This window comes from Epinephelus moara, chromosome 5, assembly GCF_006386435.1.
Source record: "Epinephelus moara isolate mb chromosome 5, YSFRI_EMoa_1.0, whole genome shotgun sequence".
In the NCBI taxonomy this organism is placed as follows: domain Eukaryota; kingdom Metazoa; phylum Chordata; class Actinopteri; order Perciformes; family Serranidae; genus Epinephelus; species Epinephelus moara.
In genome coordinates this window covers 1,960,808-1,985,349 of record NC_065510.1, presented here as the reverse complement: position 1 = coordinate 1,985,349, position 24,542 = coordinate 1,960,808, and the positions used below count along the sequence as shown (strand labels likewise).

Here is a 24,542-nt window from a genome sequence, read left to right as displayed (position 1 = left end):
ATTTCTTTTCGAGGCTGCAGTCAGATTTTTAGGACACTCATCAGTCGATGGGTTCGTCCCTCCAACACACTGACCCAGACGGAGATCATCTCTGCAACTACTGGCTATAAAAACTGTGGAAGTTCTAATACATCTGGGGTCTTTGTACTTTAGTCCATCATTTCTGTCTTTCAATATTCAAGGTTCGGTGAGGTAGGGCTGCTCGATTATGGAAAAAATCATAATCAGGATTATTTTGGTCAAAATTGAAATCACGATTATGCAAACGATTATCCGGCGCACGTGATGACTTGCGTTGTTTACACCGCGGCATGTCATTTCTGTCTCTACATGGTCGCGCCTTTACAATCCTCCTCTGCTCTCTGTATCATACACAGTGATGGCACACACACACACACACACACACACAGACCAACCTCTCTCTCGCTTTTTCTGCACGCTGTTTTTGAAATCTTCCGCGATCACCTGCCCCTCGCACAACATCTCCAGGCATCGTTGACCAAAAATTGTTTACACTCGATTTCATTAATTTTGAAATTGTCTGACCTCAAAATCGTAATCGCGATCACCAGACGAGTAATTGCACAGCCTTACGGTGAGGTAGTGTTGCACGGTATACCGGTACTAAAATAGTACCGCGGTACTAGAGTATTCCAAACAGTACTATATTGCATTTGGAAAATACCGGTACTTTGAAATTGATTCAATTCATTAATTTAGTTNCGCGATCACCAGACGAGTAATTGCACAGCCTTACGGTGAGGTAGTGTTGCACGGTATACCGGTACTAAAATAGTACCGCAGAACTAGAGTATTCCAAACAGTACTATACTGCATTTGGAAAATACCGGTACTTTGAAATTGATTCAGTTCATTAATTTAGTTAATTTATTTTACTCATTTATGCACACAAACGCCTTTCTTGTTCCTATTGGAGCACAGATTGCACAAGTGGTGTGTATGACAACACCTGTATCAACATTCGCAGCTGGCGCACGTGAAAAAAGACAAGAGAAAGTCTGCCTCGCAAAGGGAGACAACACGAGACAACACAAACTTGGTGGAACATTTGAGTTACCAAACCGTGACGTCCGTACCGAGGTACTTACCGAACCATGATTTTTTTGGTACCGTTACACCCCTACTATTTATTGTTCTAAAGGTTTGTATCCAAAAGGACTTTTCCTTAGGAAAAGTACCGAAGAGTATCGAAAAGTATCGAAATTCATATTGGTATTGGTACCGAAACAAAGATTTTGGTATTGTGACAACACTACGGTGAGGTGAATTCAAACTTCAAGAACAGTGAGTTTCGGAGGTGGAAAGTCATAAGCACCTTTAATGCTGCTTGTTCAAGGTGGGAATTCCACACCGCTATCCCACCTTCTTTAACAAAGGTAGGATCATGGAATTGGGGGAATAGGATCATTTTGCCTATGAGTCAGCAGCTGAGAAAGTAGCAACGCCCAGACGACGTCTGTGTAAAAGGGACAGCCGGCAGGACAGGACCGTGGACGGGATGGGATGGGCGTGATGTTTTGCAAGCTTATCTCATAAATTGTTTGGACATTTTCTTTAAGTAAAGCCACCAAATTCATACATATCCAACGTAATCATGAGCCAGTGACCTACATGTTGTGGAAGTCTGCCATCACATGACCAAAGCGCTTACTGGAGTAAACATGAAAGCGGTCCCGAGCGGTCCGGTAAGGAGATAGGTGGGGTGGTGGATGGGTCACAAAACACACAACGTTCCCTCAGTCTTTTTAAGGCACATCCTCACCATGTTTCTTTTCCTAAACCTAACCTCCGTAACTTTATGTTAATTATGTAACCTTACACAGAGGACGTAACGTCATTCATGGGGCACTAATTCATAACATATGATGTCATTTAAACTGTTGTGTGAGGATACATCGTGTTTCTGCAACAACAAAAAAAAAGCAGCTAATAGCAGTTAGCAGCTAAATCAAGGAAGAGAATGAAAAGTGAAAATGCCGGCACACTGGGGAAACAATGAGGTCCAGGAGCTCCTTACCCTCCGAGCAGAGAACGAGATCAGCCGCCATATAACAGAAAAGGTCAATGATTGTTTTGCCATGGTATCTCATTGTTATTGTTTATAAAGCGCTGCCGATACACGTTATATGTCACACTAGAGGCCGACGCTGTTGTGTTAATGTCACAGCCGTCAAGCTGCTTTTGCTTCTGTAATGTTGGCATGCTGTCTAAAATCACACATCTGAGCAGCATGAAGCTGCTGTTGTTTGGTTCTGTGTATAAATGCAAAGACGGCATAAAGAAGGGACTTTGTGGCAGCTCTATAGAACAATGTGTGTTGACAAAGGGCTGAAGGGAGACGCGAGTGGACGCCAACAGACATGAGTTCCCCCTTGAGGACACAAGGTGAAAAGCGGAGCACCCAAATGTGTACATATCCCACATATTTTGAAAGGCTGCGATCACATGACCAACGTGCTGACGGCAGTGAACAAGGAATCCCAAATGCTAGTAAGTGTCATGATCCTGGGTTTATTCTGTTATCCTATGGACTTTGTTTTGGGGGTTTTCTATTTGTGTTTCATGTTATTCATTCATTTGGGGGTTTTCTATTTGTGTTTCATGTTATTCATTCATGTTTAGTCTGCTTCCTGTTTTATTTTATAGATTCTCTCCTCATGTCATGTCTGATTTCACTTCTGTCTTTGTGTGTTTTCCCGCCTGTTTTCTGCCACACCTGACTCGTTAGTCCTTCCCTGTTCCCAGTCTTCCCTTCACACCTGTTCTGTATTAGTCTTGTCTGCTCCACCCTTGTTGTAATCCAATCTCCATTTCCCTCATTTAGCCTGTGTCCACCTGCTCCAGCTGTGTCTCGTCCTTGTGATCAGTTTTCTGTGTGTATATACCTGTGGTTCACTTTGTTCCTTGTCAGTTCGTCTGTTGTTCATCCTGGTTTCAGTTCGTCTTTGTTGAGCCTGTGTTCGTCCTGCATTCATCCCTGTTCATCGCGTTTTTCACGGTTGGTTTTCAGTTTGGTTTTTGTTCTGTTTTCATTTGGATTTTGAGTTGCCTGCCTTAACTGGATGTTTTCGACCTGCTATATTAAAGCTTGCCTTTTGTTAAAGACTCAAACTGTCTGTGGTCTGCATTTAGGTCCTCCTCTGAACTGACATGTGACAGTAAGGAGGCAGGTTACGGTGGTGGATGGAAAAAAAACAGACTTTGCCTGGACTTTCCACTGGAGTCGTGTGTTAAGAAGACTTTGAGTCATTTTAGGGTACGTCTTCACCATGTTTCTTTTCCTCTGTAACTTTATGTTAATTATGTAACTGTACTTTAAGGACATAATTTCATTCGTGGGTAGGGTTGGGTATTGGTTTTTTTTTTTTTTCCGATACTGGTGCCAAACCGATACTTTTAAAACGGTACCGGTGCCTGAACCGATACCTCAAAATATTTTTTATGGAGGTTCAAAAATGGCACAAATGGGCCACCTTTCAGAAGTGTGTGAGTGTTTTGTATAACAGTTTTAAATTATAATAAAAACAATGTTTTTATTTATCTATTACTGAGGCAAATTAGAAATACCTAGAAATAAATAGGTATATGAACTCTATTAACAGTTGTAAAATATAAAAGTGCGCACACGTGAACGCGGGGCCCAGAGAGGCAGTTAGAGCTACAGGCTACAATGAGCTAGCTCCACTGTATTTGATAACATTGTTGAACGTAAACAGAAGTGACGCCCAGCAGTGCTTAGCGTGCCTTTAAATAATAATATACACTCAACAAATGAATGAATGATTCTGTTACATGTAATATCCAATAGAGGGAGACATAGCATTTAAAAAAAGCACCGAAAGGAGGCACCGTAATGTGCGTTTTGTTTTGGTCTGCTAGGTATCGGTTGTATAGGTGCCAGTTCCATATAAGCACCGACTTTCGGTACCCAACCCTGTTCGTGGGGCGCAAATTCGTAGGATATCATACAAACTGTTCTATGAGAATATGTTGAGTAAACAGAGAGAGAGACAGGAGGAAAATAAGAGAAACAACTGAGGTTCCTGCAAAGTTTTGAGATCACAGTCTGAGATGTCAGACAATCACATGTGAGCCAGGTCTCCGTGCAAATATGGCACAAATTTGAACAATTTTCAAAATATCTGCAACAGAAAATGAAAATGTATGCCTGTTTATATCCTCTGCCGCAATACCGCAAGTATTAGGAGTGCATTCATGGAAATAAATTGTAGGTTTTAAGGCAATTGAAAATAAATATACGCTCGACCAACTGTCCAAAACAAAAAGATATTAAATTTGCAATGATGAAGGGTGCTTTCACACCTGTAATCGGCTCATTTGGTCGCACCAGAGAAAAAAAATAATATATTGTTAGATTTTAGTTTTGGTTTGGTTCCTGTTTACACTGACTTTTTGCAAACGGACCAAGAGGAGTGAACATGAAGTTCTACCGACTGACAGGTAACTCGTTGATGGGACAGCTGTAGTGTTTGTCATCCTGCATCGTCAGGACTCAAATTCTGGTGTTTATGCAGCAGCACTTTTATGCTTTTAAAGTGTTTGTATTTATGTTATTTGGTTTCATAAAGAGCTTGTAGAGAAAGAACTGATTGTAAGCATTATTAGGAGGCTGTTACTGCAAATCAATGGCATGTTTTGAATAATGACGACCAGAAACAGGATGAAAAGAAGGCGTCTTGCTCAGTAATGACTCGGGGCTTCATACTGTGGGGTCACTGTTACACACTTTGTAATGGACTTACAGATAACGAACAGACGTCAGATACAATCATGACAGTTTTAACAGCTTTTAAATCAGGGAAAATACCCTCACTGATGTGCATATGTGTTACCATGGTTACAAGTATGCATTAGCATTAAAAGGATCAATAAATAGATCGCAGACAGATTTCACAATCAGCAGATGGATTTATTATCGGCGTAACTGTTGCTAAAACTACATATCTGCTGTCATATAATCCTGTGGTTGGTTAGTTTCCTTTCACAAACGAACTGCACCAGAGTCCGTTTGGCAGCGGCCCGAGACACACCTTTTCGGGCAGTCTCAGTTTGGTTGTTTGGTCCGCATCAGGGTTCGATTGACAGCTTTCACACCAGCCCAAACGAACCGTACTAACTGTGCAAATGGAGCTGAGTTCCATTCAACCAAACCAAACAGGTCAGGTGTAAAAGCATCCTTAAATGCACCAAACTGTCAGATTAGAGAATCTGGAGGAACCACAGGATGTTTGATATTCATGCTTGATTTATCAGTTACCTAAGTATTTGTTTAAATTGTCTGCTGAATGATTTAGCGTCGACTCTTTTCAGCACTAAATACAACACAAGCGACTTTAAAATATGTGTCATAAAAGATGCAGCGATGTTCCAGTCAGCATCCGCACATTTGTCGGAATGACTCCAGTATGATGTCTCTGTCATCTTATCCCAGTGTAATGTAGCTGTGTGTGTGTTATATTATATCACAAACACACACACACACACACACACACACACACACACACACACACACACACCACATCCCCCTGAAGGTCTTTCCAGGTTAGAAAATGTAGGTTGAATGTTAGTGGGAGATCTGCTCTTATCAGGAATGTGTGTGTGTGTGTGTGTGTGTGTGTGTGTACCAGGTGTCTCAGTGCTGTCAGGCTCATAAAGAGAAGGTCAAAGGTTTATGATGTACAACGCCCACCTCCACCCGGGCAGGTGTGGTGATGTCATCCATCCATCTCCTCATGTTTTCCTCTCACAGCTCATCAGGACTGACTCACACACAGACTCTGATTACCATCACTGTTACGGCTGCTTGTAAAAATCTTCTCAAACTCAGTGACTGCCTGAAGGCCTGTCACCATGACTACTTTTCTCGGACAATATATTGTCCCAGAAATAATTGCAATAAATGCTATTTTCATTCTGAGACCCTTTTGTGCCACTGATGACAATATAATAGCATAATAATGCATGTTCACCCTTTCAAAGAGCAATGAACTTTCAATATTCAGACACTGGAATACGGAAACAATATTTAACATATTTTTTAAAAAGTAATGAACACCTGTTACATATAGTGCATTTAACATTATAGTACTTTAATGGGAGTAGCCCCACATTACTCAGTTTAAGACTTAATTAAGTAGAATTACCGCCCCACAGTTGTTCGCATCAGCACAAGTGTAACCTTTGACCCCGTGGTCACATTGGTCACTGACGTGGAGGACTCCAGCCATGAAACTTTGCAGCCCGAGGATGAGGTGGCAGCCTACATGGAGTTCAAGACACCCAAGGAGGATCCTTTGGAGGTTTGATGGTGGTGGAAGGAACATGCTAACATGTTTCCTAACCTGGCAGTGACTGCGCAGAATATTTTCGCCATCCCAGCATTGAGCTCAGCCAGTGAACGAGACGTCTCCTCTGCTGGATTTGTAATTCAAGATGGAGAGCCTGGCTTAATGTGAGGGACTGGAGCATGTGTGTGTTTAATCACCGATGCAGGTGGGTGTAGCCAGGGTTCGAACTATAAACTGAAAAAAATAATTCAGTTCATGCCCACACAGCGATGGGACTTACAAATTGACACAGCCAGTGCGGACAATTTTCCAATATTGCAGTATCCCGACATCTACAATTACTTGATCAACTCTCCCTCGTCCTACTCCGCAGATTCCCTGAAAGCCTACAAGAGCTTGGAGGGGTACAAATGGATACAATCTGGCAGCCTTACATATAACGGTAATAAAATAATGTAAGTAATTTTCTTATCGCACGCTTGTTTTGCGCTGCTCATTGAGTGAGCAACATCCTTTTACTAGCTCCGCAAAATCCACGCCATAACTCAAAGGTCAAACTTGCCTTTTATAAAAATTAAACGGTTAGAAATCGCAGTAAAAGCATGTAAAATAAACATTAACGTTAATGAGCGTCAGATTCTGTACCTGATAAGAAGTGATCACTACACAAGTGGAATCCGTTGCCTGTGGGCTCCCACCGCTCAGTTTTCTTCTACTCGCTTCATGGCAGTAATCCACCTCCGCCGTCTTTCGGGATGTTTCGGGATTCGATAAAACACTCTCCCCTTCACGTATCGACTGTTCTGATACCCAAGGGCACAACAGCTGTCCACCATGTTCACTTTTATATGAATACAGCCCGAAGAAGAGACGAGTTAGCTGTTAGCTGGCCTATGCTTGGCAGTCAGTTGAACAGCACACTTTCCTGCCAATATGGCTGTGTTTTAATTTTGACTGCTGCATGCTGGGATTGCATGATGTTGGCTACCGGAGCTCTATTTCACCACATCTACAGCACATAAAACAACACAGATAGGCTATAGGCCTACAGCGCCCCATGGTGTCTTGGCGCCATAATTGCAGCCAAAGGCCTGTCATTCACGGGAGAATATCGTCGTTCTTTTGGAAAATATTTTCTTATTTTGGACTAGTTATTTATCTGGCTAACGTAAATAATATTCATTACATTGAAAAACACATAATTTGTGATAAAATAGTGGTTGTTAATGTTTTGTTAGAGACCCCCACAGATGTATGGCTTTACAGCTTTCATGGGAGCTAATGCCCTCTTTATGGGAGCCCAGCTCCCACTGGCTCCCACATAGTTCGAACCCTGGGTGTAGCTTTTCTTTAGACATAATGACGGTCAACGGGTCGCTTCTGTTACTGAGCTTTACAGGTATGAGCCGGTACGTGTTTTCAGAAATGGACCCGTACAGGACTCTGACATGGATGCTTCATGCACATCTTCATTCAGAAATATTCAAATACACCATTTTGAAGAATGGCAAGTTTCTCCCCGACCCAGATTTAGCCTAGATTTGGAGTGTTATGTAGCCCGCTCCCGTTTGGTGCCAATGGATGCCTTATGTCGTTTTGTTTCATATGATACCATTAAGCCCCGTCTCCCCCAAACCCTTTCAGTCCAGCACCTTTGGAACCAGCAGTAAGCCTTCAGACATGGTACCTAGACCCTCGGTCTGTTCACACAGTCCTCTTAAATGTGGGCGGGGTTGTTGTCACTCACTGCTCCGTCCAGCACTCGCTGTATTTCCTCATCAGCGGTGACACAGATGGAAGTCTGCACCTGGTTTATCGTCCACGCAACGAGGTTGCACGCCCACATTTTCACAACAAAATAGAACAGGCTGCAGTGAGAGTCTCTCTCCATGGGATATTTAAAAATAGCAGCTTTGTGTATTTAGTCCTTCTCAGGCAAGCTCAGGGGTTTAGTGCTGCTGTAGCCCACAGGAAGTGAGGATTAGAATATATGACCTTCACATGATCTGCTCTCAGATGACAGGTTAAAATCGTTTAATAATAACAATAATTTTATTCATCATGCAAAACATATAACATGTATTGTGAGTGATATGTGACAGCAGACCAAAGTAAATTGTTGCTACTTGATCCCATTTATAGGTCAACCATAGACCTTTGCAGGGGCCATCCTCCGGGCTTTGGGCAGGGTCATCTGTACCCTTCTACCCCCCCCTGACGGCAGACCTGTAGATATCTAATGACAAGTCTATAAAGTAATGTAGTTAGAGGCCTAACTGTTGGACCATCAGACTTGGGCAAACTCCAGTAGTAACAGAAAAGTAAAAGGTTCTGTAATCAGGAAGACAGAATGAAGATAAATTAAAAGTGTTTCAGGACACACAAAGCGTACAGTCAGCCTTCTGTTTCTGCTGCTTTACAGTAACTCCTCTGTCCATTAGACACAAGCTTGTTTTTCCATCAGTGCTTTATCACTGATGATTCCTCACACTGACCGTCTGAGCAGAGAAAGTAGCTGACTAACAGTCTTGGATCAGAGCTGTGCTGGGAATTCAAGGAAATGAACCTGTGAGTTGTGACAAGACAGTTTTTCTCTCCTTTAACCTGCAACCCAACTGACATCACAGTGAAGATGTCCATGTGTCTTAATAAGAGAAGGGACTGGAGACTGATCCAGAAGGAAATTCCAGCATATGTATAAAATCAAATGTCTTTTTTGTCACTGTATGGATGTAACATTATGGGTTGTGTGAACTTCACATGGACAGTGATTTACATGATCTTGATCAGAATAATTTAACCTATAAATGAGACCCAACATTCAACTAACTTTGGGCTGTTACGCTCTCAGGATGTGATACCAAAGTTTGCGGCTTTTGCAGGATTTGTCCCCAGGTTCATTGTAAACTCTGACTTATCCATGTGACTGTTAAGAAGCAGAAACATAACTTGTTTCTTCATGTGCAACATGTTTGTCTGGAGGTTTAAACTGGTGTCCTCTCACAGAGTTGGTGATTCAAACTAAACTTTCATCTCTGTCAGAGAAAACTGATCTGAGTTCAGTTCTTTATTAATTGTCCACACAACACAGATACCAGGGTCGATTACCAGCAGTTACTATGTTCGATTACACACGGCCGTTCTCAGCTTTTAATGTCTGACAGTGCACCACCAACAATTTCATCGAATCTCAGCTCGTCAACAAAAATGGAATATAGATTTGTCTTAGTTTTTATTATCAAGATCTATTTTTAGCTCGTCATCGTCTTGTTTCATCATGGATAAAAGTTTGTTGATGAAAGATGTTCATTTTTGTCAATGACATTAACACTGGTTGACGATCATGAAAATTAGAGCAATCATGGATTAAAACACAAATGTGTTATAGACCTGCAATGTTCTAAAAGTCAACTACAAAGTAATTCAAACCAAATTCATACAGTGTTAGCATTAAGAACACTAAGAGACAGTGTCTTTGGCTGATTCGTTGGTGCTCTCGCTTCAGCTCGCTCTTTTTAAAAATAACCTGTTTTTAGCAAAAACATCATAAATAATGTCCAGCCCTCTAATAATGAGTCCAGTGTCGATCAGAGCTTTAATTGAACTGGAAAGCAAAGCTGTGCACAAGTTAAAGTCCACCCAGACAGCTCCTGGGCCGTCACAGAGTGCTAACCCCACAGCAGGGACTTTTTAGGGGAGCCAGGAACTAAATTTAACCCCTGGTTCCCCCAATTAAAAAGGCTCTCGAGTCCCTAAAATAGTTTCCTTGGTTCCTCAAGTGGAAACAGGCTCCACACAGTTATTCATGGAGGCCCTCAGTTTGGCCCACAGACCGCCGGCTGGACCTCGCTGCCCTCAAACAGCCCCGTCCTCAGAGGACACGGTAATGAAACGGCTGCTTAGAGCACTTAAACAACAGTGTGTGGATGCACTTAAACAAACAGTGACACACACACACATACACATAGACACACACTGTGGGAGCTGACCAGAGATGCAGATAATAGTCTCTGGTGGTCTGTTTGCTCCATCATCATGAAAGACAAACACACACACAGTACATAACTACACACAGTGCTCCCACAGGAACACACATGTTGTCAATCACACACACACACACACACACACACACACACACACACACGTCATGACATCACCATCATCAGTGTAGAAAATGTAGTTTCTCGGAGGTCTGGATCAGCAGAGAGCAGCAGCAGATGGTGTTTGGCTCGTTCTCTGCCAAACTTCTCAGAGACTTCCCTCCCTCACTCGCCGATCACAAAGACAGCCACTGTACTTCCACCAAGTCGACCCAAACAACAACAACAACAGCAGCAGCAGAGACGCCCTCGCTGACCTTCAGCTGGGTTTGTTTCCATGTTTTAGAGGTTTTTTTTTGTCACCGGATGTGTGAAACGTGAGCGGCGGTGAATCTGCAGAGCGTGCGACACAATCGAGTCGACCCAAAAGGAAATCCATCTTCCATTAGTCGCGTCACGTTGCCAGTCGGACGCCGGCCATCGCTGCATCTGAAACTCAACTTCCAAACACCTGCTGCTCCAGGTGAAGGTGGAGTTCAAAGTTCAGCAGCCAGCTCTGTTATGGCACAAACCTCAGAGGAGTTTGGATCAGTGATCAGAGAGTGTTGCTAAAATAATCCCAGGAAGTGATTTGGTGGTTTCTGGGTCACAACGTGTAAATATTGATTGAAAAGAAAGAGTTTTAGACACAACAGCAGCATTTCAATCACTGCATTTCAACCTGTAGTTATTACCTGCTTTACGCTGTTTATGTGTGGTCAATATGCAACAAACAAGTATATAAATATTCCAGTTTGGCATGCAAAACACCAAATCATAATGCTCCTTTTAACTTCTCACCCAGGGAGTGTGTACGGACTGTAAAATAAATGCTTTGTGGAAACTGACTAAAATGTGACAGATTTGAACATTTGTTTTTCATTTGATTTACACTACATGTATAGAAGAGATCGATTTCACATTCATAAACAGCTTCGATACACTCCTTCGTGATACGAGAGCAATGACACAAAACTCTCTTCAATAATGGGGCAGTTAAATGATTATAATTTTGTCTTTATCTCTTATTCTGGTCACTTGGAGATTCGGTAAACTTATGTCTTTGTCTTCTGCTTTTTGCAACTTTCATCGCTGTTTCTTCAACATAACTGAGCGCTGCTCCTCATGTTCCTGCCTCTTCGGTTTGTTCCCTCTACATTAATTTTACAACCTCTTGTATCTGGCAGATCAGTAAACAAAAACTGACTTTCTCACAAACAAACACCCTGAATGCATCACACCAGCGTAAGATTCACAAGCACTTTAAACCTGGAGTGTCTGCGTGCCTGCAAAAGACTAACCAGCTCTTTACTCCTCACAGTAGCCTGAAAGAGTCCAACACCTGTAAGACCTTGTTCTGGGCTGATTTTACACAACTAAAGGTGCAGGGCATCGACCTTATACCTGCTTTGACCTGCTGCCTCTGTCTTTCTGAGTTTCTACCAATAAATCAGGGCTGAACAAAAAGTCTTCTCACTTTCAGTTGGTTGAGCGTCACATCATTTTTTAGACTTTGTGAAGTTTTCAAATCATGTTTTCAAAGATCTGAGGATGTTTAGTGGCTCGTCATGTCAGTTTGTTGAGCCCAGCAGTGACGGTGTAGATGCAAAGAGTGACAGATAACTCATCAGACAGGACTAACCTACAGTTTCTCTTTATCTATTATCAACAAGTTGATCACTATGTAGCTGAGATCAAAATGCTGAATGTTACGTCATTGTATTTTAACTCAAGTTTACTTTAAAGGTCCAGTGTGTAGGATTTAGTAGCATCTAGTGGTGAGTAGGGATGTCACGATTTTAGATTTTCTTGGTACCATTATTGTCAGAGAAATAATCACGCTTTTACAATTATTATGCATTAATTAATTTCACACTATAAATGTGTAAAATCACATGAACACTCCTTATAGATCTTTAAGTTTCATTTATTCCCATGCCAACATAACAAAAATAATATAGCAACAAAGGTTTATTTTTTGTTTAATTTACAATTTCATGTCTGATGAAGGGCCTGGGCCCGAAACATTACATGTAGTGATATTCACATTAAATCTTTGGAGCAGTATCTAGTGTGCGGACTCACTTTACTACATGCCTCTTTGTGGTCCTGGTCCAGCACTTAGTCTGAGTTTTTTCTAGGATGTGTGTGTCTTTTTGTTGTCTTTAAATTACAATTACTTGTAATTTATTAAATTGAGAGCATATCTCGTGCAGTGTTAATAATAAATGAAACAGACATAGTGCTGGAAGAACAAGTCCAACATTTACTCAACACAGATGGGAGGAAGCAAAAGGAGGTAATACTAATACTAAATGTTCACTGACTGAGGACCTTAAGAAGACATTACATATATCTTCCATTGCACACTGACTGAAACAGTCTGACGACTAAAAAAAGGATTTGACCTCACGCTGTGTGCACACAAACTGCAAAACTATCCATCAAAAAAGTCTCTGAGACGTGCCTTAGCTTGTCACGTTGCACTGTAAGCCCAACTCGTATTATACCACTACACCATTAATTGCAAATGACACACTAACATATAATTTTTAATTCAATGTTACATTAGATAAATTGAGATTGACGTATTTTAACCCAGTTATTGTGCATTTACCTTTACTTGTGCATGTAAAGCCGGGTGGTTGTCCCGCAGGTGTTGTATCATGTTGCTCGTGTTTGATCCTTTGGCCGCGACTTTTTTGCGGCATGTTTTACAAACTGGAAAGCCGTCGTCAACGATGACCCCTTGGTCATTTTGCGATAGCCAAAATGATCCCACACAGCTGACTTTATCCGTTTTTTGGGGGGAATAAGTCTTCATCCATACTTCATCATGACCCCTTGGTCATTTTGCGATAGCCAAAATGATCCCACACGGCTGAGTTTATCCGTTTTTTGGGGGGAATAAGTCTTCATCCATACTTCATCACTCCAAGACGCCTATTCAGCTGTACTGCTTGTGTAACTTTGTTTTCGTTCCGTGCGAGTTGCGCTGACCTACTGTATATGGTTCCGTGTCCCGGCATAATCTTAGGAGAGTGACGGTGTTGAGGAATCTTTACGAATAATTAACCGTGGCGTTTAAAATCGCAGTTAATAGTGAAATCAAGTAATCGTGACATCCCTAGCGGTGAGGTTGTAACACGAAAATGTGAATGTCCCTATCTGGAGCCAGTGTTTGGTTTGTCCATTCTGGGCTACTGTAGAAACAACATGGCAGACTCTGTGGAAGAGGACCCCCTCCCTTTGTAGATATAAAAGGCTCATTCTGAGGTAACGAAAACATGATTCTTATTTTTTAGGTGATAATACACAAAAGAAAACCTACTTATTATATAATATTCCATTGCTGACAATATGTCCCCCTGAATCCAACACACTGGACCTTTAAAGTTGCTTGGCAACAATCAACTGCGTCATTTTAGATAGAAACAAGGTTTGTGCTTGTTTGATGCTCTGTAGATCACCAATACAACATGAGGAGCATAATTCATAGGTAAAAATCTTAAAATAAATCAATTCTAAAATAAAAATGTATATTGATATTACAGCAGGATGATGGGGTTGAAACCATTCCCACAGTTTTAATGCCAATCAATATGTCTCACTTAATAATCAGACTTAAAAGCAATAATCTGTGTTCCACTGATGTGTAAAACTTTGTTAGTTTTAAATCACAGCTGAAAGAAGATAAATGTTAATATTTTCCCCTGAAACCCAACATTTGTCTCTAGTCTGCGCCCATCAGAGCGTCTCAGCTGAAGTCACTGGGCACCAGCAGCTCGGATGGAGATCAGCACTGATATAAAATCGATGTTGTCCTGTGTGGGCGGGGCCGGAGTACCAGGGACACTGCTGCCTGCTGACCTTTCCTCAATGTCATTTTCAACCCTCCCCTCCTTCCCTCCCCTCTGGCGTTATCGACAGCTCTCTGTTGTGCTGGTTCGGGGGCATCGGTTTGCCCGATCAATAGAAAACACCCCCACAAAAACACCTCTGGAGAGGAGCAGGGGAGAGTTTCAGTCCCTCACCGTCCAATGAAAACCAAGAATCCTCCACCCTAAACAATAAAAACTCCTGAGCAGGTATCAGATCACCTCCCGCTGCCGTCTGCTGCTGCTTCAGGGGTTTCAGACTTGTGATCTCAACTTCGAGGATTGATGCATCAAAGATTTTAAGACGTATGAAGACATTCAGTTTATAAAGCTCTGGGACACCTGCACAGTTTTTCAACATTGTGAACTTCAGGCTGTTCTCACGCACTGTTCGTACGTTTTCCTATGACAAGTTATGCACCAAAACTCATGCATATCCAACATAATGCTGAGCTAGTAATTCGTGGTTAAACCCACGTATTTTGGAAGGCTGTGATCACTTAATCGATGCGTTGACAGGAGTAAGGAAGGAAGCGGTTCCAAGCTGCCCAGTTAGAAGTCAGGTTGGGGCAGTGGATGGGTCACAAAACACAGGACTTTCCCCCGGGAGACTGGTGTTTCGAAGTGTATGAACTTTGAGTAATTTTAAGGTACAGTATGTCCTCACCATGTTTTTTTCCTAAACTTAACCACAGTAACTTTCCCTTAATTACTTAACTTTACATTAGGTATGTAACATTATTCATGGGGCAGGAATTCATAGCATATCATACGAACCGTTGTATGAGGATACGTTGTGGCTGCATCTTCGCCTCAGTTTGCATCGTCTACTACTCGTCTTCAGTTCTGTCTGACAATACCTTTAACCTAAAAAATGTTAAGTGTTTATTGCCAGCATGTTTCTCAAGGTTAAAGTAACAGGAAATGACATCCTGTCATCTCTGTAACTTGTGCTCCAAGAGAAAGGGTCAAGGTTTGGTTTGTTAGTGGTTAGTTTTTTTTCCTGTGCTGATATTAGCTGATCACTGATATAAGGTTGTCTGAAAATCCTTTGGCTGAAAGATGAGAAGAAACTGCAGTAAAAAAATGCCAAAAATATGTTTAAAGTAATTAAGAAACTGTGTCATCATTACATAGTTTGTCCACAGCATCAATAAAGACAAAGATTTATAAAGACGTTTTTTAGGCCTGGGTGACATCACAGTATTACAGTATACCAGTGTATTTAGAAATCCTATAGGTATGATTCTCAGTACAGAGGTTCATCTTTCTATCAAACAGATATGGAGAGGCTGTATTTGGGATGTATTGTATGTAGTGCACATCAGGCGCCACCAGAGGTCAGTCTCTACTGATGAGCTGAGAGATATGGCGACTGTGAGTGGTTGGGATAACGTTACAGGACTGTAAAACTCCAGCTAGCAGCAGCAGAGGAAGACTGCGGGAAAAGCAGCATATTTTCAAATCTAACTTGGCAAATTAAAGGTTTATTTTGACCAAACCAGAGCTGGTGAGAACTTGTTGGGATAGTGGAAAGACACAAGCAAGATGGTTTAGATGAGTTTTACTTTGTTTCTGTCGAGTTTGAACGAAGTATGTTGGGCAAAGAGAGAAACTTGAGTTCAGAGGAAGCACAGTTGCATTCTTAAGAAAATAAGAAAAACAGTTTAAGAGTATTTCTTTTCCTTTCTTGACATTTGAGCTTGTAGAACGTAACAAACTCAACTCTCACTACAATGACTTCTATCACCAGCAGCTCAGCTTCTAGGTTTTGTTTTTTTTACATAAATACTCTCACATACCCTGGTGAAATGAGAAATCATGTCGGTATGAAGGTACAAAATAACAGATACCGCCCAACACTTACAAACGATTACAAATAGAAATAGTATTAAACCTTTCAAACGATACTCAGTCCTCCTAAAAAGACTATCGTCCTTTACTTCCTGATTTTTTAGTGATGTTCATTTACTTTAAACAGAATATATCAATCACATATTTCACCCAAAGACACCTGATTATCAACCTACTGTAGCTTACAGAGGAGGTTAGCTTAGCCTGTGTGTAGCCTGGCAAATCCCAGGGCAAAAACTGACACACAAACACACAGGTTATTTCTTCATTTGAAGACGAGTGTACAAACATTTTTTTACCAACTCAGAATATCTCTCATTTGGATTTTATCAGCTGGACATCCAGACGACACCCCTGAGAGAGATTTAAGTCAGTAAATAAAACCGAAACTAAACGTTGGGGAACAATAACAGAGTTTTAATAAGTAGCCACAGTGGATATGACACTCTTGTCCTAACCAACAGCCTGCTGCCTGCCTCTCTCTGCGGCCTGGTGCAGTCTGGGTAAACATTTCAGGAGTTGAGCCTATTATCTGACTGAACGCAGCTGTATGAGTCATGTGTTTACCTGCAGGGGTGTGCACAGCACGAGGCAGGGTAAAGAAAAGGAAGGTAGGCTCCTTCATCAGGTTACATGCTGCCTACGCTCTCTCTGCCCGCGATGAAGAATCTCATTTGCTGAGGACTCTGTTGGTGCGTTCAAAGCCAACATGTTCTGAGCGGTTCATTCAAACTCTGCAGCTTTTAGCACTTTATAACGACCACGTAACAACGTCTAGATGATTGGCAATGCCAGAGAAAATGAAGCAATCAATTTGAGTCTGCCGCTATACTCACATCACATGTTCCTGTCACTGAATCATGGACATTTCATGACAGAGCACCATCCTTTCTGCATGCCTGCTGCCACATCCACTCACCTAGAAGCTACACCCATACCTGATGTACTTTAGGTCCATATCAGTGCATTTTGGATCAGTGCGTCCTATTAAAGGTCTCAAAGAAACTGGCTCAAAGGACGTGTCATCCAGCCACATCTAAACGCCTCCCTCTCAAAGCTCTGCATCTTTTGTGTCTTTGGCATGTCGACTCGTAGAAATGGACATGACACCGCACACCTTCAGGTGCTGCACTCATTTGTTTACATGACACAAGACAGAAGTAGTTGCGTGACAAATGAAAAAAGAGAGCTAGAGAGAAAGGCCCTACTCAATATTTACTCCTGTGCACATCTAACCAATCACCGTGTAAAGTGGGTGTGACTGTCAGCTACAGAAAAATTACAAAAAAGGACCAGTCACAGCGCTGTCTTTTCCAATGTCAGAACATTTGTGGTGGAGCCCCAGCGGGGAGTTCAGACACTGAATTGAATCTTGCCTTTATTTTAATTACATTCTAAGAGGGAGACTTTCTACACACACCTCCATTAACAAAATGGTTTCAAGTTTCAATTATAGTTATAAATGTTTGTTTAACCAACAATAGCCCTTCTGTTTTCATCACTTTCAGGCTCATTCTGACTGATAATAACATACATTCTGTAATAACATGATACAGTGAAACTGCGATATCTATTGTACCGTGAAAATCTCACACTGTTGCAACCCTACTTTTGGAGCATACTGACGTCTTAAGGGCTCATTATAAAGTCAAGGCCACATTCAGACAAGACAACCGCACTGCGTAAAAAAAACAAAACAAAAGTAGACTCTTCATTTGTGTCAAACCCCATTCTAAAATCTAAAATCAAACATGTTCAAGCCAACATGTTGCCCTAAATCTGACACAATGGACCTTTAAGTAATTTAACAACTAAATTACGTAGGTGACATAGTTGTTAACTACATAAAATAGTAAAAAAACATAACTCTACATTTCACACAGGACACAAACAGGGGTCTCCTGGGTGAAAGTCTTGTGGTGGTTAGACCCATCCACCACCAGACTTTCACACCCTCTTTACTTCATCGTTGCTGTGAATGGGTTAATAATATCGTTGATTGAAAGTCCAAACACTAAAGGGCGATTTGTGTGCCGCAGTCACATGCCGATGGCCACTGACCAAGATGCCATATTTGACACTGAGAATGAGACCGGACTGTTCAAGCAGTAGGCGTCTCTGGTACATTATTTTTATGCTGTAAGCACAATCATTGTGAAGAAGGATAATATGATCACTCCTCCTCAAAATGTTTAATTGCTGTGCCGAACTCATGAATCGGTTTCTCATTACTCCAGCTCTTTATCCTACTAAACAGTGATACTCAAAACGCTTTTCCCAGGACACCTTTGCAAAATGGCAGGAGGCCAGGGGCCAGTTAACAAACTAACATTAATAATATTTATTATTTTATGTAATAAATGAATTGCCTGTTTCAACCTTTAAGTGTTTTCTGTCGTCACTCATCTTTACCAAGAGGCAAATCCAGTCACAGCAGCCCTGCACAGGTCAGGTGTACGCAGGGGCATTTGAGAACATTCAAGACTTAGCTTGAACCTCTGTTGGGGGACCCCTGCCCGTTCTCACTCACAACTCATCAAATATCACCGCTTTGTCAGCGATCTCTGCATCAAACACCAACACACAGAGGCACCATCGCGTCAGTGTGATATGAACTGGGCGAAAGCAGTTTGTGATGATGTTTTCAATGTAGTATGAAGAGCAAAGTCCATATCGGGTGGGAGGCGGTGGCGTCAGGTAGCTAGGACAGGTCCCAGTACACGCTATTATGATGGGCCCTAGTGCAGACTGTTTACTTGTGATGAAGCACACTCGCCTAAACTAGCTTCCTCATATCATATAGTCTCAGCACAATTAAAACGAGTCTTGACATTGGACATTAACAAACACCTAGCAGTTAGCATTGCTCATCTGTACATGACAAAAATACCAGACAGTAAGAAATTATTCATTTAAAGGAACGTTTTTTATGTAAAATAAGCATTCACTTTTGTTGTACTGACTATTTTCGAGGGCATAAATAGCAGATGCACCATTTTTAATCTAATCTTCTTTGAGCATAAGAATATTTCTTAAGCAGCACTCTAAATAACTCATTTCCTGCCTAACACATTGTTGGAGGCCCTGCTCTCTTTACGGGCCCTCCCACCCCAGGGGCCCCAATGCAACCATACTGCCTGCAGTGTCTATATTTACGGCCCTGGTGGGAGCTGAGGTGTTTGGTCAAACAACTCTGGACTTTCCATTTGTTAACCTGCTGTTCATTTCCTGTGTAAAACCAGAAGTCAGTCGAGTAATTTTAATAACAGCGTAGTGTGCCCGTATGTGTAGCATGCTACACACAACCATGATGCTTAATTCTAAACCTCACCACAGACTTTTGTTGCCTGAACATGAGGAAGTAAACCTAAAAATAGGGCTGTCTATCAATTATAATATTCAATCGCAATTAATTGCAAATTACACTCATATTTTTTATCTGTTCTAAATGTACCTTAAAGGTATATTTCTCAAGTTTTTAATACTCTTATCAACATGGGAGTGGACAAATATGCTTGTTTTATGCAAATATATTAGGCCTATTATTTTTATTATTATTGCAACAATCAAAAACCATGACAAATACTGTCCAGAATATTCTCCAGAATAACCTCAGAGGTTCTGCTGAAAGCATATCACGGCAAACTCAAGCCCAACAACAGACGGACTTATTGACCTGAATGTAACTTTACTTAGTAACACTAACACAATGTAGTGTCCTCAAGTGTCCTCCACTCACTGAGGTTTGTTTCTGCTTGACATCCACAACATTAATGCCGCATCGCTTCCTGATTTCCCAAACTACAGGGTGGGCTGAGGGTCATAATTACAGAGGGTACATGCATTAAATCGATCACGCATAAAAAAATATTGTGGCATGAAAAGGGATTTGCGTTAACTCGTTATTACGTATGACAGCCCTACTAAAAATTTTTTTTCTACTTTGTAAATTTATTTTGAAAAAGTCTGTTTGCACATAACGAGCAGAAAACAGCAGCTCTGAGGTCTCATTTATAAAACAGTGCATAGGATTCATAATAAAAATGTACATATGCACAAAAGTCAAAATGGCGTGAAACAAAAAATATTAACAATTTTTACCTCACCATCTGCTTCGCAAATTTCCCGTCTCCAAAATGTTTGTAGGCATGGCTCAAAGTTTCTCCCCTCAAGTCTGTGGCGTACGCCTCTTTCAGGCCTCGTTTTGTGCGTACGCAGTGTTTATAAATGAGACACCAGGGACCAAGTCATTGATTTGCAAGTCACAAGCAAGTCTCAAGCACTTAAGGCCTGTGTCAAGTTCCAATTCCCAAATCCTAAACTTTGAGTTTTGAGTCCTAAACATGTAAAAATGCGTTCGTTACCAAATGTAATGTTATTCAAACAAAAGAGGAATTATAAATTACATTTACAAGAATGAAATGAATCGTGGCACTTTTTTTTAAAAAAATAACGTCCTTTCCAATCTTTGGGTTTAGGGGAAGGTATCAAGTATTTTCAAGTCAAAAAGCTCAGGTCCAAGTGAAGGCACGAGTCACTGGTGTTAAAGCCAAAGTCAAGCTACAAGTCTGTCTTCATTTGTCAAGTTGAATGTTAAGTAGGGGCGCACGATAATATACTGGCTGATATTTAAAATGAACTCTCAGAGCGGCCAACATGCTTTTTCTTATTTTCCACTATGAATAAATATTATGGACATTGAAAAGATTGATTTCATGTCTCCATCAGCTGGTGGGCCGTCACCATAAGAGTATGCATGTATACTATGATGTGAATTCCACTACAGAGGAGACTTGATGATGATCACTGAAATCAAGTGGGAAAAAGTGAATATATCAATATTAGCATCGGTTATCAGTGAGTTGTTACACATCGGCATATTGCATATCAGCAAAAAATCCAATATCGTGCATTTCTAGTCCAAAAGTCATCAAATTTGTGACTCGAACTTGACTCGAGTCCAAGTCATGTGACTCCAGTCCCCACCTCTGGGAAACAGAAGTGTATTGTGAAAACATAAAATGCATGATATGAGAGGTACGCTGTCATTGAACATCCAAAAAGGACCCAGGAGGGTACCTAGCGTGACCCCTGACAAAGCGGGGGTATTTGGCAAGTTGGGATGAGAACAGGTTTGGGAACCTGACACTTGTTTTAATATACAGGCTCTGTTTTTGATGCTTTTTATGGGTCCTGGCACCTTATTTACTTTCAAATTACAAAAAAACTTCCAGTGTGAATCAATTTACTTTAATTGTGAGTTAGTGAACGGTCGGCGGGGCACCTGGGCCTTGAGTTGAGTATCACTGCTGTAGAACACATACTGCAGTTGGCCTACGTCCGTTTGCTTCTACTTTGTATATTTTGACTGGTATACGCCACAACACCCAGGCGAAATATTTGTATCTGAAAACCTACTTGGCAATAACTGATTCTGATTCTCAAACTGGATTTATGGATTGTATTTTATCGTCTCATCGGTACCTGAAACATTTTCCTTTTGGATAACTGAATAATGAGATAGTGTTATGAGAGGGAATAATCACCCTTTGGTTGAACTGGTCACAACCTGTGGACACAAGCACCCTGATGATGAGTCACATCACACCGTGGCCTCATCTGACGAGGTCATGAGCCAGAGAGGCAGAGAGGGAACAGTGCTCTATACTGGGACTGAGTCCGTCCTCATCGCCCCTGTTTCTAGGACTGGAGGACAACATGCAAACATGAGATTGATAAAGACATGCTGGGATGTTGCATGTGATGTGAGCCCCTGCAGAACCTCCTGTCTGCTCTGTCAAGCCCATGATGATGCGAACTGCAGCCCCATCATCTCCCCTCTGTGATCACATCTGCAGGAGGCTGCACACGTTTCTCCAAAAATCTCTCCGACCTCAACCAACCCTTCCACGAGGAGGAGGAAGATGAGGAGGAGGATGAGGAGGGCCCCTGCACCCCCTCATCACTTGAGCCCATAACAACACATCAGCACCAGTCCGTATCCATGTGATCAATGCACAAACCTACAGCGGCGGCGGCGCGCCAATCAGCAGCCGATCATGATGATCAGAGAATAATGATGAGGTGTCTTGTTATTATTATGGGGTACAGGGATGGGGGGGTACTCACTCGTCTGGGCGCGTGTCCTCGCTCATTTTTTTCCGTTTCACCTCCGGTAATAACGAGCTCCCGCCGCGGCTGCACAGCGCGGTGTCTTCATGTTTCCTCGCCCTTCAGCGGCAGAAGCGGCGGCGGATCCGGTTCTCTCCCGCGCTGCGCTCGGTTCTTGAATCCCGATTTGTGTTATGTATGAATCTCCGTCTCCCCCTCCTCCTCCTCCTCCTCCTCCAACACCACCTCCTCCTCCTCTTCTTCTTCTCCCTTCACTCCTCAATTACTGGAGCGCATCCGAAGAGGCGCATCCGCTCTCCTCTTCCACCTCCACCTTCTCCTCCTCCTCCTCCTCCTACGCCTTTTCTTTCTTTTCCTCCTCTTCTTCTTCCTCCTCCGCCGCCTCCTCTACCTCCTCCCCCGCCGGGCCGGGCTGGAATGCGGTGACCGAAAATGGTGCGCTGGTATCGGTGAGGATGGCCCCGGACGAGCCCCATCTCCTCCTTACTCCATGTTGGATTCAGTGAGCGCAGGCAGAGCGGAGCGGACTGAGGAAGAGGAAGAGGAGGAGGAGGGGGGCGGGTGACGTCAGACCCGAAGGACTGCAGAGTCACGTGCTATTACCATATAATAATAATAATAGTAATAATAATATGCTAGATAATTTAACGCAAATAATAACATTTTTATTATTATTATTATAATTATTAATAATGATAAGAAGAAGAATGTCATTATTATTATTATTATTATTATTGTTGTTGTTGTTGTTGTTGTTGTTGTTGTTATTATTATGTAGCCTAAAGAAACTATCCTAGCAGTTGTAGTACAAGCACCAATACTGCCAATGTGGTATTTGTAGTAATAATTTTATTACTATTATGATACCTACTAATAATTAATGAGCATGTAAACTAGCAGGAGTTAAGTAATACTACAAGATATGATCAATTGAAATACTAGAAATAAAGTAGCCTATTGCTGATATTATAGTAGTGTTGTATGTAGTAGTATAGTGGCCTAGTCTACTGACAGTGGCCCAGTATTAGTTGTGGACCTATTAACAGCAGTGATAACAGTAGTTGAAGTGTTAAAAATAGGTGTAGTTTTAGTATCAGTAGTGGCGGTTGTCGCTGCAGTAGAATTATTAGCAGCAGTAATAACAGAGTAGTGATTTTAGCTGAAGTAGTATTCATAGTAGGGTGGATAAGTACTGGTTGTAGTTGAAGTAGAGGTAGTAGTGGCACGAAAGAGGCAGTAGCAGTTGAGGTACTCAGTATAAAGAGTACTTAAAAAATACTCCTGCACTTTTACTTCAGCATGAAATGAATAAAGGACTTTTACTTCTAGCATAGTGACCAGTAGTACTAGTAGTAGTAGTGGTATTAGTGATGTAAATACTACCAGTACTGAGACTTTAACTCTGATAAGTGATGTAATAGTAATAGTTGTTGTAGTGGCAGTGGTGGAGGCAGCTATAATGGTGACGATATAAGTAGTACTAGTACTAGTGACAGTGATAGTACAGTAGTTTAGATCTTAGAGTAAGAGTAAGTAACTATTAGTCCAATTGTTTCTGTGGAGATCAGACCTGTGAACTTGTGTTACTTTCTGATAACATCTTCAAATATTCATTAATACTTTACTCTGTAATACTTCACTCTCGGGTCTGGTACTTTACTCTGTTATACTCTGTAATACTTCACTCTCAGGTATGATACCTGCAACCTGTTCTTCAAAATAAGAGCCCTGTTTTATTTTCCCATCAGTTTCTAATCAGCTGACCACCTGCTCTTCTTCTGCCACATCATAAATCACTGTGTTTTAGTGACACCTTGTGGTCAAACCATGCTTCTGCAGTCGCACTTCACATCTGCACCACATCTGTTCTAACTGCAATAATCGACAGTGTTTAATGTTTATTTGGTGAAGAAATGGTAGACGTGACTCTGTGTGTGTTTCATATTTCTAAGACGTCATTTAACTGTGACTCTGTGTTTTATGTGTCTTTATTTGGCCTCACGTTATTTGGAAAGTCCAGAGCAGAAACTCAGTGATTTTAATGTGTCGCTAATAAAATCTACTGACCTGCAGGTGATATCCAGTTGTGACAAAACTACACGTCTGCAGGGTTAAAAAGGGTTGGACTTGAGGTTATATCAGTCTGCAGAGTCTGAGTGAAGAGCTCAAATATTTTAGTAGTCAAAATGAAGTTCTATCTTTTCTCTAAAAGTAATAAAAATAAAAACTACAGTCAGCTTGGATCAAGGCTGTAGTCATATACCATGCAG

The 24,542-nt window shown here is 41.6% G+C and overlaps 1 protein-coding gene across 2 annotated transcripts in view; it reads right to left on the bottom strand.

The window, feature by feature from the left end:
* LOC126389872 (sprouty-related, EVH1 domain-containing protein 2-like) overlaps positions 1-22,774 on the bottom strand; it is a 32,680-nt gene extending 9,906 nt beyond the window's left edge. For both annotated transcript variants that reach the window (XM_050043827.1, XM_050043828.1), the window contains exon 1: positions 22,270-22,774. In XM_050043827.1, the coding sequence (XP_049899784.1) occupies positions 22,270-22,295 (26 nt within the window). In that variant the 5' untranslated portion in view covers positions 22,296-22,774. The remainder of the gene's footprint in view (positions 1-22,269) is intronic.
* Positions 22,775-24,542: the final 1,768 nt, after the last annotated feature.